The sequence below is a fragment of the Nilaparvata lugens genome, chromosome 5 (assembly GCF_014356525.2).
Source record: "Nilaparvata lugens isolate BPH chromosome 5, ASM1435652v1, whole genome shotgun sequence".
NCBI lineage: Eukaryota > Metazoa > Arthropoda > Insecta > Hemiptera > Delphacidae > Nilaparvata > Nilaparvata lugens.
The window spans coordinates 39,042,690-39,057,608 of NC_052508.1; the positions used below are offsets into that span (position 1 = coordinate 39,042,690).

General features: G+C 34.1%; 1 protein-coding gene across 2 annotated transcripts; it reads left to right on the forward strand.

Moving 5' to 3' along the window:
• Nucleotides 1–7,025: 7,025 nt before the first annotated feature.
• LOC120351362 lies at nucleotides 7,026–11,017 on the forward strand. Of its 2 annotated transcripts, none has more exons than XM_039428331.1 (2): nucleotides 7,026–7,099; nucleotides 8,577–11,017. In XM_039428331.1, the coding sequence occupies exon 2, from the start codon at nucleotides 9,992–9,994 to the stop codon at nucleotides 10,991–10,993; it is 1,002 nt and encodes a 333-aa protein (XP_039284265.1). In that variant the 5' UTR covers nucleotides 7,026–7,099; nucleotides 8,577–9,991; the 3' UTR covers nucleotides 10,994–11,017. The 2 variants fall into 2 exon arrangements, with proteins under 2 accessions (XP_039284265.1, XP_039284266.1); XM_039428332.1 differs by having other exon boundaries at nucleotides 7,032–7,099.
• Nucleotides 11,018–14,919: the final 3,902 nt, after the last annotated feature.

The following is a 14,919-nucleotide window of genomic DNA, read 5'->3' on the forward strand; positions in this document are numbered from 1 at the left end:
TTCAATATCCTATTAAAAAATGTGTCATGTAGTTTTTCCTGATGTGTAATGAAGTTCTTTCTAGTCCTCCCGAACAAGAACGGGTGCACTGCTAGTCTCAAAAATAATATCAAAAAAATACTTTATTTCTATTTTAAAGAGATAAGAAACGATGGTATATATTTTTACAATATTATGAAAACAGAAAGAATTCCTCACAAGATCAAAGGTAAATAATGTCCTTTGGAAGATTAGAATGTAGAGGTGCGTACAGATATACGCGCCGCGAACATGAGCAATTCACTTTCAATCAGCTGATTATATCTGTATTTTTACAGAAACGGTAAAATACAGATATAAAAAGCTTGGCATCAGCTGATTAAAAGTGAATTGCTCATCTTCGCGGCGCGTATATCTGTAAGCACCTTAAGATGTGAATTTTATTGTCATACACTGACTAATGTTAAAAACTAAAGAGTTGGGAGTTGGGGTACTTTGGGGGGGGTCATTACACATGGATTGGGGGGGGGGCATTACACTTGAATTGGGGGGGGCATGCGCCATTGGCCTTGGGGGGGCTGGGCACCCCTGGAATAGTCTCTTCTAAAGACTGAGGTTTTGCAATTTTCACACTCGTACATACTCGCTCCGAAGCTGCTCTTAACAAAACTTCCATTGATAACTCTTCATAGATTTTATTTCTCCATACCCCTTCCTCTTTAGTATTACACGAATCTAAAACTTTCGATTTCAATTCTTTAACCAATTGCGATAACCGATTGGCAAAACTACCAATTGACTCTCCCAAATCACGATTCAATTCCAACACTCTCATTGCCATTGCAGAGACTGATTTCCTTGCACCTGCATAACGTTCTTTAAGGGCTTTTTTAACATCCTCCCAAGATGAACTGAACGATAATCCCAAATCAACCATAATTGATGTACTTATTCTAGACAAGAAAAACGAATGCAGGTTTGTAGTTGTTAATTCATCAAAATTACTGTCAATAATTTGAGAATGGATGGCATCCATTCTCTCCAAGAATAGACTAAGTTCTTTTACCTCTCCTTGGAACTCCTGAATTGATCCGATCAAATTCATGAGACATTTCACGTCCATAAGTGGTGGTTCTTTCCCGGTAATTCCAATATTTGATGCAATTTCCTTTTTCCTCCTTGGCATTTTCAAAATCTATCCAAAATTCCTATTAACTTCAACTAAAAATACTAGATAATATTTTGGTTTCGGCACCAGTTAAGTAGATAGGAATAAAACGTCTCATTCAAACTCAGACAAAGAATGATTGTTTATTTAATCAATATCATAATCTTAGCTGTCTCCATAGAGATAGTGAAAGACGTCAGCTGAGGCTTCCGTAACTTACATATTACAATAACATAGCCTAATACAAAAACAATAAATATATTGGTGGGAAGGGGGAGTTTCCAAAATGAGTCCTTGATAACAAATTTTGTATGTATGCCAATGATATAAGTTTGTGCATAGCAGAAAAAAATTTATTCTCTGAAAACTTAATGTGAAGATTCAGTATTTGATTTTAAAAATCACTAGATTATGATCAAACAAAATTTCTACATTTTACTTCAGTTGTAATAGAAATGTATACGGTAACTTAGTTCTTATATTTAAGAAATATTATATGATATTCCATTACTCATTTTATTGCTAGTTACTAAAGAATTAAGAAATCTTAATTGAAGGAAGTCTTAATAATATGTTGCATTCGTGGATAGTAGGTCTTCAATAAAGCGATTTATTGATTGCTAGCAAATTGTAGTCAACTTCTATGGATTTTGAGATTGGATTTAATCAATATCCTACATGAAACAACCGGTAGATATTATTTATTTGGTTAGCTTAAATAATACAAAGATCGGGAAAGAAAAATAAGTTTGGGCTATTGCCCAAAACTTTTTCAACTTCCTAATTTAGTTCCAAATTGTCTAAATATTATTGTAGAATCTCATGTTTGCCCAATAATTAACAATTATACATAGTTTATTTCTATTTATGATGTAGTATAGTACTTTGATAGGACAACTTGAATTTTTAAATTATAGGCTAATAATGGAATGAGAAAGTAAGTAGCAAATGACATGAAAAACTAAAAGAGTAGATAAAGAGTATTCTTTCAAGTAGGTAGGCTATGTGTTTTCCAACAAAGTATTTTTAATGGACAGATGAAACATAATTGTGGAAAATAATTATATAATAAATTTTATCATCTAATGCAACTTTTCATTTATTTATAATGCTTATTCATTTATTTATTTATTCATTTTATAACAAAATTTGTAATAGCCTACCTAGTATTTTAGTGATACAAAATTGTACCATTTCAGCTTTCAACATAGATAAGCTTAACACTTTTCTACTTGAGAAATTGCTATTTACTTTCCTAAAGTGAATCTGCAGTAATGTTGCAGTAAATGAAATTTACTTGCATTAATAATGTAATATTGTAAATTTATAACTTGAACTTACCTCTAAATCGAAACCGTTTTTGCCTCTAGAAATACCTATAAACACCATACGATATGAGTATAAATAATGGTCTAGTTTTCGTTGCCAATACCATTGTGATAAATTAAAGAGTCTCATAGTTCTAATGATAGCATTCCGTTAGAGGGCAGGTAGAGCGCCTACGTCACTAAACTACTAAACTTTGCGCACAACTGCTAGCGCGCACAAATTGCGATGCGAACAACTGTTAACAGATTGCGATGCAAACAACTGTTAGTGCGAACAACTGTATGCCACCCATTCCCTCCCCGTTGCCAATACATTAGTTGGATAGAAGCATACCACGCAAAAAGTGGTATGAGCAGCAGTGTGACTTATGTGTGTGCCTTATCAGAGCCATAGTTAAAAGTGGTCTGGCAAACGACTCTGCAATGAACATCTATTTATGGGTGAGTCGTTAACTAATGGCTCTGTTGACTATGGGTGACTTTATGTAGCGACTCTGCAACCAAGCATTAGGTATAGGCCTTCTCAATGCTAGTTCTTACTTGAGATTGAAGGCTACCATTGAGATATTTTAGTGTGAGATATTATACAGAGCGGGTGAAAAGTCCGAGAATGGACTTTCTGGCGGACCAGATTTTTTGTCATAGTATAGTATTTTCAATTCGAGTAGCATCCCCAATCACACCCACCTTGGAATCACTTCTTTTTATGAGATACTAAGCCATTCTCATACTTTTTTCTCTCATTTCTGCTTTGAATAGTATTGATTAATAATGTGAATATTTCTGAAATGGTTTGAGATATCGATATGCGGTTTCCGTCATTCATTTTTACTTTCCTTGCCCTACTACCATAGGTAAGGAAAGTATTGCATTCCAAAAAAAAATTAAGGTACCCTAATTTCAAGTTTTCTATACGTTTCAAGGTCCCCTGAGTCCAAAAACATGATTTTTGGGTTTGGTCTGTGTGTGTGTATGTGTGTGTATGTGTGTGTGTCTTCGACCATTAATATAATAGACACGGCTTGAGCGTAGTCGCTGAAGCAAACATGAATTGGGTGTGTGACGTCACATGAGAGAGCCTTCGAACTACACGCCATAATCAGCCTATGCTAAATGAGCACTTTCATAGCTTCTGAATCAGAATTTGAACTGATTTATTATTCTACTTGAAAAATTAATTATGGAAGTTAATTTATCCATTATTTATTCATATAATTGCATACGTAAAGCCTATGTTCATATTGCCTAGTAAACGTATTTAAGGTCCTCATACCATGAGGATCCGACAATAAGAAATTCAATAAAATTCAATTCAAGATGGCGGATAATTATGAAAACACCATGTTTTTCACGTTTTTCTCAGAAACGGTTCTAACGATTTTCTTCAAATTTATACCATGGATAGCTATCCATAAGTCCTATCAACTGGCATGAGTCTCATCTCTGGGAAAATCTCAGGAGCTCTGTAATATTAATGAGAAAAATGGCGGATAATGACTCAAACACCATGTTTTCCATGGTCTTCTCGAAAACGGCTTTAACGATTTTCTTCAAATTTATACCATGGATCGCTATTCATAAGTCCTATCAACTGGCATGAGTCTCATTTCTGGGAAAATTTTAGGAGCTCCGTAATATTCATGAGAAAAATGGTGGATAATAACTAAAAAACCATGTTTTTCACGGTTTTCTCGAAAACGGCTCCAACGATTTTTTTTCAAATTTATACCATGGATAGCTATTCATAAGCCCCATCAACTGGCATGAGTCTTATTTCTGGGAAAATTTCGGGAGCTCCATAATATTCTTGAGAAAAGTACAGTTACTAAAAAACCATGTTTTTCACGATTCTCTCAAAAACGGCTCTAACGATTTTTTTCAAACTCATACCCTGTATAGTTATTTATCAGCTCTATCAACTGGCATGAGTCTTTTTCCTGGGAAACTAATAGGGGGTCCTCCCCATCCTTGAGAAATGGACTTTGTAACCTCCTTCTCGTGCATGAGGTAGGTAGAGCAGTTTATAAAAAGAACACAGTCATAGTCAAGATATTTCATCTGTAGAACAGCTGTTTTGACGACTTTTAAAAAAATAATCGAATTTTACAATTTACACAAAGGAAAAAGTACTCTGAAAACAATTTATTATAATATACACATACCATATACAGTAGTCTGATCGTAGTTGCAAATATGTTGCCGCCAATCGTCATTATGTTATTCCCCTAAATTATTCTCGTTTGAGAATGATGCTTGCAGTTCAATGAGCAAGGAAAGTTGTGTGGGGGGTGTACCACACCAGATTTTTTCTTGAAATCCCCTATCGAAATCATGTATCGCACGACCACCTTCCTATTTGAAAAATTGAAGTTGCATTCAATATGGCAGGCCAGATTTTCAAAGTCATTGGAAAGTAGTTTTTTCAATTTGAGTAGGATTCCCAATCACACCCACCATCAAATTACCTTTGTGTATGAAATATTAAGCCGTTCTCGGACTTTTCACCCACTCTGTATATGTATACATAGTGTTTATGAACTCACTACCAATACTCTATCTAGGGCATTGTTTCTGGGTAAAAAACATATCTAAATATCAAATTTGAATTGAGGTTCGTACCCACTAGAACGTATCATACCATGACCGTGCCCATACCGACACATGCAAAAAAATATTCTTTGCATCATTTGATATGTAATACACCCATTAGACTGTTCCGTCACCAGCCAAGCACAGAGCGTGCCATGCACGTCCAGGTGAACATTTGTTGGCCAGTATATTTTGTCTGTGACGAAACGCTCCTTGCATGGTACGTGACGCCTGCAAACCCCGTTGTAACCGCGCATGCGCCGCGTTGGTAACCAGTGTAGACACCATTGTGGTAAAGTACCTAAAATTTTCTCACTCATTCCATTAAGATTTATATATATATATATATATATATATATATATATATATATATATATATATATAAATATATTGTAACGTATTTAAATTTGGATGGATAAATAAAAATCCCTAGTTGAAAGATTTATAGGTCTAAGTGAAATAATAGGCTAATATCGCCAAAGATGATAACGTTAAAGATTAGATAATATCAGACATCCTGGCTAAATTGTACAACAGCCTAATAGAAATGGAAATAATTTTTGCTACCGGTATAATACTATATAAAATATTGAAAATTACTAAATTTTCTCATAAGACTTTGTGATGCTAATGTAAAGCAAAAGTCATTTTTGAATAATTTTATAACCCCTTGGAAGAGACGACTCCGGCTACAATAATCCAGGACCACCAGGAGTTTGGGTCGACACCAGCAGATCATAGAAAATTCCAGCACGTGAGTGAAAAATATTGAAATAGTGATAGGGCGCCCTCAGTGCTTCGAAATTAAATAAGAATCAAAGCTAGCTCTTCGAAAGGGTTTCTTATAAATTAAGAATTTGGTAAAAATACTTGCGCAAGTAAAGATAGTATAAAAGGTATTTTATTATATAGTAAGGAATCAGTCCATATATCAAATGATCCATCAATCAAAGAATACTAAGATCTAGGCTGTTAATACATTATCTATATGATCATTAATTTCTACAATATAATTTGCGATAATTTAATGTAGCTCTGATTCACTAGATGAATTGATCTATCTATTCCATCAGGTGCCGAATCTCGCACCCTGAGATAAAAAATATATTTATTACAAAGAAATCTATTAGAAACTATAAAATTTAATATATATATATTTGGATTACTAGTTTGTCAATTTATCATGCTGAATTTAGATTCTAAATATAATCGTCCAAGTTGACAAGTATCAGCAAGCTGATATCAAAGCTGCATGCAAATAAATGCATATGATCATAAAATGAAAGCACATGGTAGCGTTTCGTGCTATAGAACTTAAAGAATAGTATTAGCCTGTGATATTTTATTGATTTCGATTATTGTTTTGTCTTATATTATATATTTCTGCCGCTCTATATATTTTTGCTCTGATTTATTTTTGAGATATTTGTTAATATATGTATCAAATTTTTTATGGTGTATGATTTATTTTTTATTCCTCTATACTGTAGGATATAAGCTTTATATATATATATTTTTTAATAAATTATCAGTATCATTGTGGAAGCTCATATCTGGGCTTATAAAGATTTTTATGAGACTATATCCTATTAAAAACCACGACCTGATTTTTATAATTATTAAAATATTTTCATGCTCTACCGATTGATGCCAAGCAGGAGGCTAATCGTTATTTAATTATAAAAAATAACGTGACAATATATATATATATATATATATATATATATATATATATATATATATATATATGTATATATCTGTAAGTATCTGTATTGATTCTTTCCAATCCTAAACTCTAATTTCATCCTTCCAGATTATTTAGTTAGTTGCCACTTGCTAGTTGTAGTAGTTGCTCTTTGTGTGCGTTTGTCATTTGTGTGCCTTCATTCGTTTTGCATGAAAATGAATGATGAACTGTTGATAGAATGTGTTCGTAAATACGAATTCCTCTATAATCTATAACATCCGAAGTACATGGATGCTACCAAGAAAGATGTAGCATGGAAGGATATAGAAGATCAGATGAAACAACCTGGTAAGTAGTAACTTTATTACTTTATTTCCATTTGTAAATCTATTCCTTTTGACATTTTCACATCAATTAATAATAATAACAGCATTTTGCAAACAAATATATTAAATCTTTCCCAAAGTCATATTTTTAGAAGTCAGATTCCACAGTGCTGTAGAAAACAATACAATTTTTACTGTATTGTCTTGTTTTACAAAACGAAACAATAAATATTAACACAAAACCACATACGAGAGACATACACATATATTGTTTGCATCTAAAAAAAATCATATATGCCTATTATACTACAAAGTTGATTTTTCAATAACCAATTACAGTACCAATTATCGTAAAAATTATCGTTAAATCTTTGACAAAGTCATACTTTTTATGTTTGATTTAATAAGTACATTTTATCTTATTTTTTTGTTATGTTTTGTTGGAATTTGTTATGTTATGTTAAGCCCAGTCGATTTGACCTTCAACAGTTTGGAAGAAATTCGCGAATTGACTGAGTACGGTACTTCAAAAGCGGAAGCAACTGCATTGCCTCCTTGAAGTCATAGATTCTGCATAGGAAGAAACTGCATACGAGTCCCAGTTTCCGTTTCAATTACTCCGCGTCTTATGCAATTATACAAAATGCAAGTGGTTAAAACAATTTTTTCAGCATATTCTGGTCTCAGGTGCATGCGTCTATTATAAATGCGAAATTTTTGACTTAAAATCCCAAAAGCATTCTCAACTACACGCCTTGCTCGGCAAAGGCGATAGTTAAAGTGACGTTTCTTGACATCAGCTATGGTCTGTTGTGATGGATAAGGTCTTAATAGATCATTTTTTAAAGGAAAGGCTTCGTCACCTAATATAACGCAAGGTGCACTTACATTCGTTTTTGTTAGCAGGAATATTTACTTATTATTTGATATAGCTTGCCCCAGTTTCGATTTAGATAAAATACCACCATCACTGTCTTTGCCGAAAGCACTGACGTTTACAGCTATAAAACTATAATTAGCATCAACTAAAGCCATAAGTACAATGGAGAATGTTTTTTTGTAATTAAAATATAGGGAACCACTGTCTGGAGGTGCTACAATCACAATATGCTTTCCATCAATTGAACCCAGGCAATTAGGAAAGTTCCACTTGGACCAAAACTCTTCAATGTTTTTTTCCCATTGCTCTGTAGTGGGTGTTGGAATCATTTCACTCAACATGTTGTTTATTATAGCGTTAGAAACTTCAAAAACTGAACGTCTCACAGAACTGACCCCCATTCTATAGCTGAAAGCAATTGTTCTAAATGAGTCACCTGTTGCCAAGTACCTGCAAATAAAAAAAAAGCTTATATGTATTGGGAATAAAAGAAATAAAAATAGAATATGGAATAAAATAAATAAATAAATAAAATGAAATAAAAAATAAAGTGAAATAGAAAATAAAAATAATTGGAAATTATAAATTATTAACAAAATGAAATTATTTTATGTTACAGGTCCGGCCTGTAAACAAAGATGGCAAAATCTAAGGGACTCATATAGGAGAGCCTTGAATAAGAGAAAAGTAAAAACGGGACAGGCAGCAAAAAAAATAAAAAAATGGAAGTACGAAGATGAGATGTTTTTTGTTGCTCCATTTTTTGCAGAAAAGAAAACTTTGGATTCTGTTGATATAACAAGTGATGAGGATAACGGAGACCATGATGACCACACTGTGGTCGACCACACATCCGAAACAGAAACAAAGAGTTGGCATGACTGCCTTGGTCTGAATGGTATTGTCACAATAAGCTCTATAAAAATTGTTGAAATTATCAGTTAATTATTTTCTAGAGGTGTTAAATTTCACTCATATCAGTAACCAAACATAATTGTTCATAAGTGTTCTTACCAGTGACGTGCGTGAACTGTGAGTATTCGCGGAGTGATCCATATTCAAATTCAAACAATTTGTTAGGTTAACACATCATCTCAGTTTTTGTCAGTGTCTCGATTGTTGGTTCCTGTCAATTACAACCAGCTGTGTTTTGGGTATAGGAGCAGAACAACAACTAACTGTTTACCGGTTCGGTTTCCGATTATCTAGCCTAAGGAACAAGAATCTTATCTGTTATCTTCTTTCCCACTCAGACAACATTAGCCGGCTTGCGTGAGCAACAGTAGCGTCCTATGGTTGCCATGACAACCCACCGTAGTACAGTCTTATCAGCTTCTCTATTCTAGCTCGCAATAAGTCTTCTAAAAGGCGGGCGATTTTTGAATCCTACTTCTTCCTTCCACAACAATATTCAGAAGCTTCCTCTGCCCGCCTTGACTGCTCTCTCGGCAAATATCTTCTACATTCCTTCCAGTATTATCCTACTCTCTATAATCCCTACCAATCTCATAGAAAATGACGACACGCCGTAGACTCGAGAAGTTGATTCAAGGTGTTTAATCTGATTTGAAAAATTTGAAAGATGACTTATATAATGAAACAGTAATAGATTTGGCCGTAAGCATTAGAGGAACTCTCTCAGTTTTTGCGGAGAAATATTCCAGTGAGGCTATAATTGACCTGATTCCAGATTTAGTTGGAGTCCTAAATAAACTTGACAACTCTTTATCAGATAACAACAAATTGATTGATAATCTGGAGAACCTATCGGAAGAAAATAAACAATTTTCGAGACAATTGGAGGTAGAAAGAAACAGAAGAAAGGAATGTTTCGAAGACTCTCTGTGCAATGAAGAGAGGGCAGAAGAGGAAATAAATTCCTTAAAATCGCGTATAGCATATCTAGAAGCCACCAATTCGGATTTGATTGATGAGTTGAAGATAAATTCTGAAAATAAAATTCTTGAAGTCAATAGGGTAGAAGCTGTGGAATGTAAGACTTTGGTTGACGTATCAACTCAAACAAAAACTAAAATGACATGTGCAAATTGCTCAAATCTTCACGACAAATTGAAGGGTAAAGAGCTCGAATTGATAGAGTTGAGGCAGCGTCGTTGGGAAGATAGCGTAGAGATGGAGGAAAAAATTAAGAGGGCTTTTTTAGGGCTAGAAAATAATAACTTGGCTTCTCAAACATTGAATGTTTCCATTAGTGCTATAGATCCAACTGAACAAGGTGGGAAATCCTATAGAACCAGCCAATCTATGAATGAATCCAAGTCACGAAAACCTAGTCCTTCAAACGTGAATTCGTATAATAAAAAAGTAAAAATAAGATGTTTCTCGGACAGTCAAGGAAGCCAGGTTGCTAGCAGAACCCGGTCAATGAGTAATCATCAAGTTTTCGATATGTTGAAACCAGGCGCGAAATTCGAAAAAGTCACCGAAGATTGTAAAAGTATATGCCACGATATGAGCAAGCGAGACCTTGCGGTTATTATAGCCGGAACAAATGATGTGGCTTGCAATGAAGCTGATAGCTTGATCCAATCGTGCAAACGGAGAATCATGGACCTGCAGCACACAAATGCTTTAATCTTTTCAATTCCGCACCGACATGATCTGCCTCGATGGTCTTGTGTGAATAAGGAAATCGCTAAAACCAATGCACGTTTGAAACAAATATGTAAACATTTCTCTCATGTTTACTTTTCGGATTTGGGTTCTTTGGGGCGACGATTGCATACATCTCATGGTCTTCACCTGAGCCATCCGGGGAAAAAATATGTTGCGGACACCATACTGAAAATCGCTTCGGGACTCAGTGACACCACAACAGAGACACCTGCTCAAAATTTGGGATCCTGTCCTGTCACTCCAGATTCGCCCTATTACACTACTGTATCTGACTCAGATGCTGATATCAGTAATAGTCGTCCAGCTGAAGAGGAGATTCCAGTCGCGGTGTCAACGAGAATACCTTTTTTAGAAAACATTCAGTCAAAAGAGAAAGATTTCTTGCATGTATCAACTTGAATAAACGTAGTACATCGCATGTTACAAGGCATAAAGTTCCATTCATATCTGATTTGCCGATGAGCACCAACGTCAATGTCAATTTATTTCTCTGGAACTGTCAGGGCTTATGAAATAAGTTGGAATTAATTGAAACGCAGGCACAGAATGAGGGGTTTCATGTAATCTGTCTCACTGAGCACTGGCTGTTGCAAGAGGAGCTAGAACTCCTAAAATTACGTGGATTTGTACTAGGTGGTTCCAGTTGCAGGCCCACTATGAACCGTGGTGGTTCAGCCATTTTTGTTAATGATAAGTTGTCCTGGGAAGTAGTCCCAAGCATCTGTAATTTGTCTGTGATAAATGTTTTTGAAATTTGTGCTATACTGTTAAGTAGTACTAAAAAAGTAAGAACCATTGTAGTATGTATTTACAGGATTCCTGACTCCAGTAACATAGTTCTGTTCCTGGAAAAACTGGACGATATGCTTCATATTGTGTCTGATATGAAGTGTGAAATATTAATTTGTGCAGATTTCAATATTAATTTTAATGATGATCAAAATCCATTTACGAAAGATTTACTGAATATGTTTGCCTGTTATGGTTTGCACACCATGATAAAAAATGAAATTACTAGGCCTAATTATTTTAATAACTCAGGTACTTGTATTGATAATATCATCACGTCAATCCACCCGTCCAGGTGGAAAGCTGTAGTTTCACCGCAAACTGCCTCTGATCACCACGCAGTTACTGCGTCAATTAACTTGGACACAAACTTAAAATGTTCAAGTAGTTCACAGCTAATTACTATAAGAGCTAATAATTATCAAGATGTAGCTCAGTTTGATGATAATATGAGAACCATAGACTGGCGAGATGTTTATATCTGTGATAATCCTAATGATAAGTTTTCGTTGTTTTTCTATATGTTTTTATTCTATGTTAATAGTTCATTTCCTGTTAAAACAATTAAGCCAAAGCAGCGTTATTTTTCTAGTAAAGATTGGTACACAGTTGGATTGATTGCTATGAGAGAGACCTTTTTATATCTTTATGATCTAGTCAAATGTTTTAATATGGATGTACACAAAGATATTTATAAGAAAGTCAGATATTTGTATAATAAGCAAGTCAAGCAAGCAAAATTGGATTTTCATAACAATCTAGTCAATAATACATGTAGCAAACCAAAGTTAATGTGGAAAGTTATTAGAGAAAATTTATTGTTAAACAGTACATCTACTTCGCATAAGAAAAATGTAAACTTAAATTCTGAAAATTTCAATTCGTATTATATTGATAGCATAGCTGATGTTTTGGATGGAATACCAAGCAGCATTAACACAGTCTCTCACTATTTGAAAAAAGTAAGAAGAATAGGACCATCTTTTTCGTTCCATCATGTGACTGTGGAACAAGTGTTTTTGTCATTAAATTCTCTTAGAAATTCCAACTGTTTAGATTTTTTTCTTCTAAATTCTTTCATATGCAAAACAAGCAGTCAACATATATGTGAAGTTTTATGTCATATCTTTAATTCTTGTATTGACTTTGGTGTTTTTCCTGACTTGCTTAAACTGTCGAAAGTGGTGCCAATTTTTAAAAAAGGCGACCCCAAACTGTGTAGTAACTACAGGCCAATATCCATTGTGCCAATCTTATCTAAAGTTTTCGAATTTATAATTGTTCAACAGTTGTCAGATTACTTAGAGAGGGAAAATTTACTATCAGATAAGCAATTTGGTTTCAGAAAGAATCATACCACTTGTCAGACGGTGATGTCTTTCATTCAGGATATCCTAACTGGTATGGAAGGAAAAAATTCTGTAAATGCAAAACTATTCGATATGTCACGTGCTTTCGACACAGTCTCCCATAACATTCTTCTGACTAAACTGGAAAATTTAGGTTTAAATTCTATATCTGTAGCACTGATAGGGTCATATTTGAATAATAGATTCCAAGCTGTTTCTTTTAATGAAGAAATGTCTGGTTTTAAGCCTGTTAAAACTGGAGTGCCGCAAGGTTCAATCTTAGGACCCTTGTTATTCATAATATATATGAATGACCTGCCAGGGAACATTGAGGATGAGAGTACAAAGTGTTACATGTATGCAGATGATGTATGTCTAAATGTAATTACTGGTAGCGAAATGAGAGAAACTGTTCTAGAAGAAAAGATGAATCTTGTGTCAGATTGGTGTAGAGCTAATAAACTTGCTTTGAATTTAGACAAAACACAGGATTTATCTGTGTCTCATGGAACCCGACATTCACCACATTTAGTCAAATTCCTAGGCTTCAACATACAAAGTAATATGAAGTGGAAGAGTCATGTTGATTGCACTATCCCAAAAGTCACAAGGGGTATTTTTATGCTCAAGAGACTGAAGGAAATAGTCTCTCAAAAAATCCTAATTACTGTTTACTATAGCTATGTACACTCTCATCTTTCCTATGGTACGTTATTATGGGGAAACTACAATGATGCTAATTCTTTGTTTATTTTACAAAAGAGGGCAATAAGAAATATATGTAAAGTACCACCCCTTACGCATTGCAAACCTCTTTTCATTGAGCTTAGAATTATGTGTTTACCCTACTGTATTTTTATATTTCAATGTTTATTGTTCGTAAAAACTAATGTTATGTCCTTTTCCAGTCATTCTGAAATTCATTCCCACAATACCAGAAGTAAATTGAACCTGAGAAATGAACACTGTCGGTACAAATCCAGTCATGTGAGTTTTAGGGCGTGTGCAATTCGATTCTTTAACCAATTACCATTAAACATTAGAGACTTGGCTGTGGAAGATTTCAAATTAAGAATTAAAGATTTTCTAATTAGAAACTGTTTTTACAATCTGGATGAATATTTTAGCTTTAATATGAAAAATGTTTAAATTGTGATGAAATTGTGATATTATGTACATGTATAACAATGGTTGTATTTTTATGACGTGGCCTATACTTGTTTTATACTTGTCGTTGGCAATAAATGGATTTGATTTGATTTGATATGAAATGCAATTATTGAAACTGTGTCTGACGATGTTGCTACTGATGCCCAGACTGTTAAAAGTTCTGTGCAAAATAGTAAGCCAGTTAGTAAGCCAGTTAGCCAGTTAAAAAGAAGATTTAAAAATCGTACACCACAGTCAGCATCAGCCGTATTGATGACAAAATTATTCGACAGTCAAAACTCACTTGTACCTCAGAAAGAGCCTGACGAACTAGATCGTTTTTTTTTTTAAATATTTCTGACACAGTGAAAAAATTTTCTAAATAACAACAAGCACTGGTAAAGAACAAGGTTTTTTCTCTCGTTTCTGAAATGGAATTACAACTGCATTCACCAGCTACCTATGATTATTCCCACACCCCATCGCCAGTAGATGCATCTACCGGTACTACCACACCAAGCACTACACATGGAGAATTGAGCGCTACACAGTCTCCGGAGAATTGGAATATTTATCAGTAAATTACTTTCCTAACTGTATACATATATCTCAATAAACAAATCATGAAATTATTTCACTTATATGGGCTACTTATTAAAAGTTATTAAAAACACAATGTGAAAAACTTAAATGTAAAAACTTTAGGTCTACATAAATTAGTCTATACTTTTGTTGATTATTTATTTACTCATTTTTAATTTGAACCTGAAGATGGCAATTGCCGAAACCGGTAGTTATTTTAAAATATTTTAAAAGTTTCAATAAAGGGTGCTTTGAGTTTTTTACATTGTCTATGAACTATCTAGCAGACCCAGTGGACAATGTTCCAGCAAAAAATCTTGAAAGGATGTCAGAGGTGGTAGGCACGATATCTCGCTTGATGAAAGTGGCTTAATTTCGCCAATAAAATCCTCTAGTCGGGAAAATAGTGTGTCAAACACCCCGGTGGTATGTGATATGGGTGTTAATAATTGTAAA

Excerpts from the sequence above, each read along its gene's own strand:
- LOC120351362 (XM_039428331.1), top strand. The coding sequence starts at position 9,992 with ATGACATGTGCAAATTGCTCAAATCTTCACGACAAATTGAAGGGTAAA.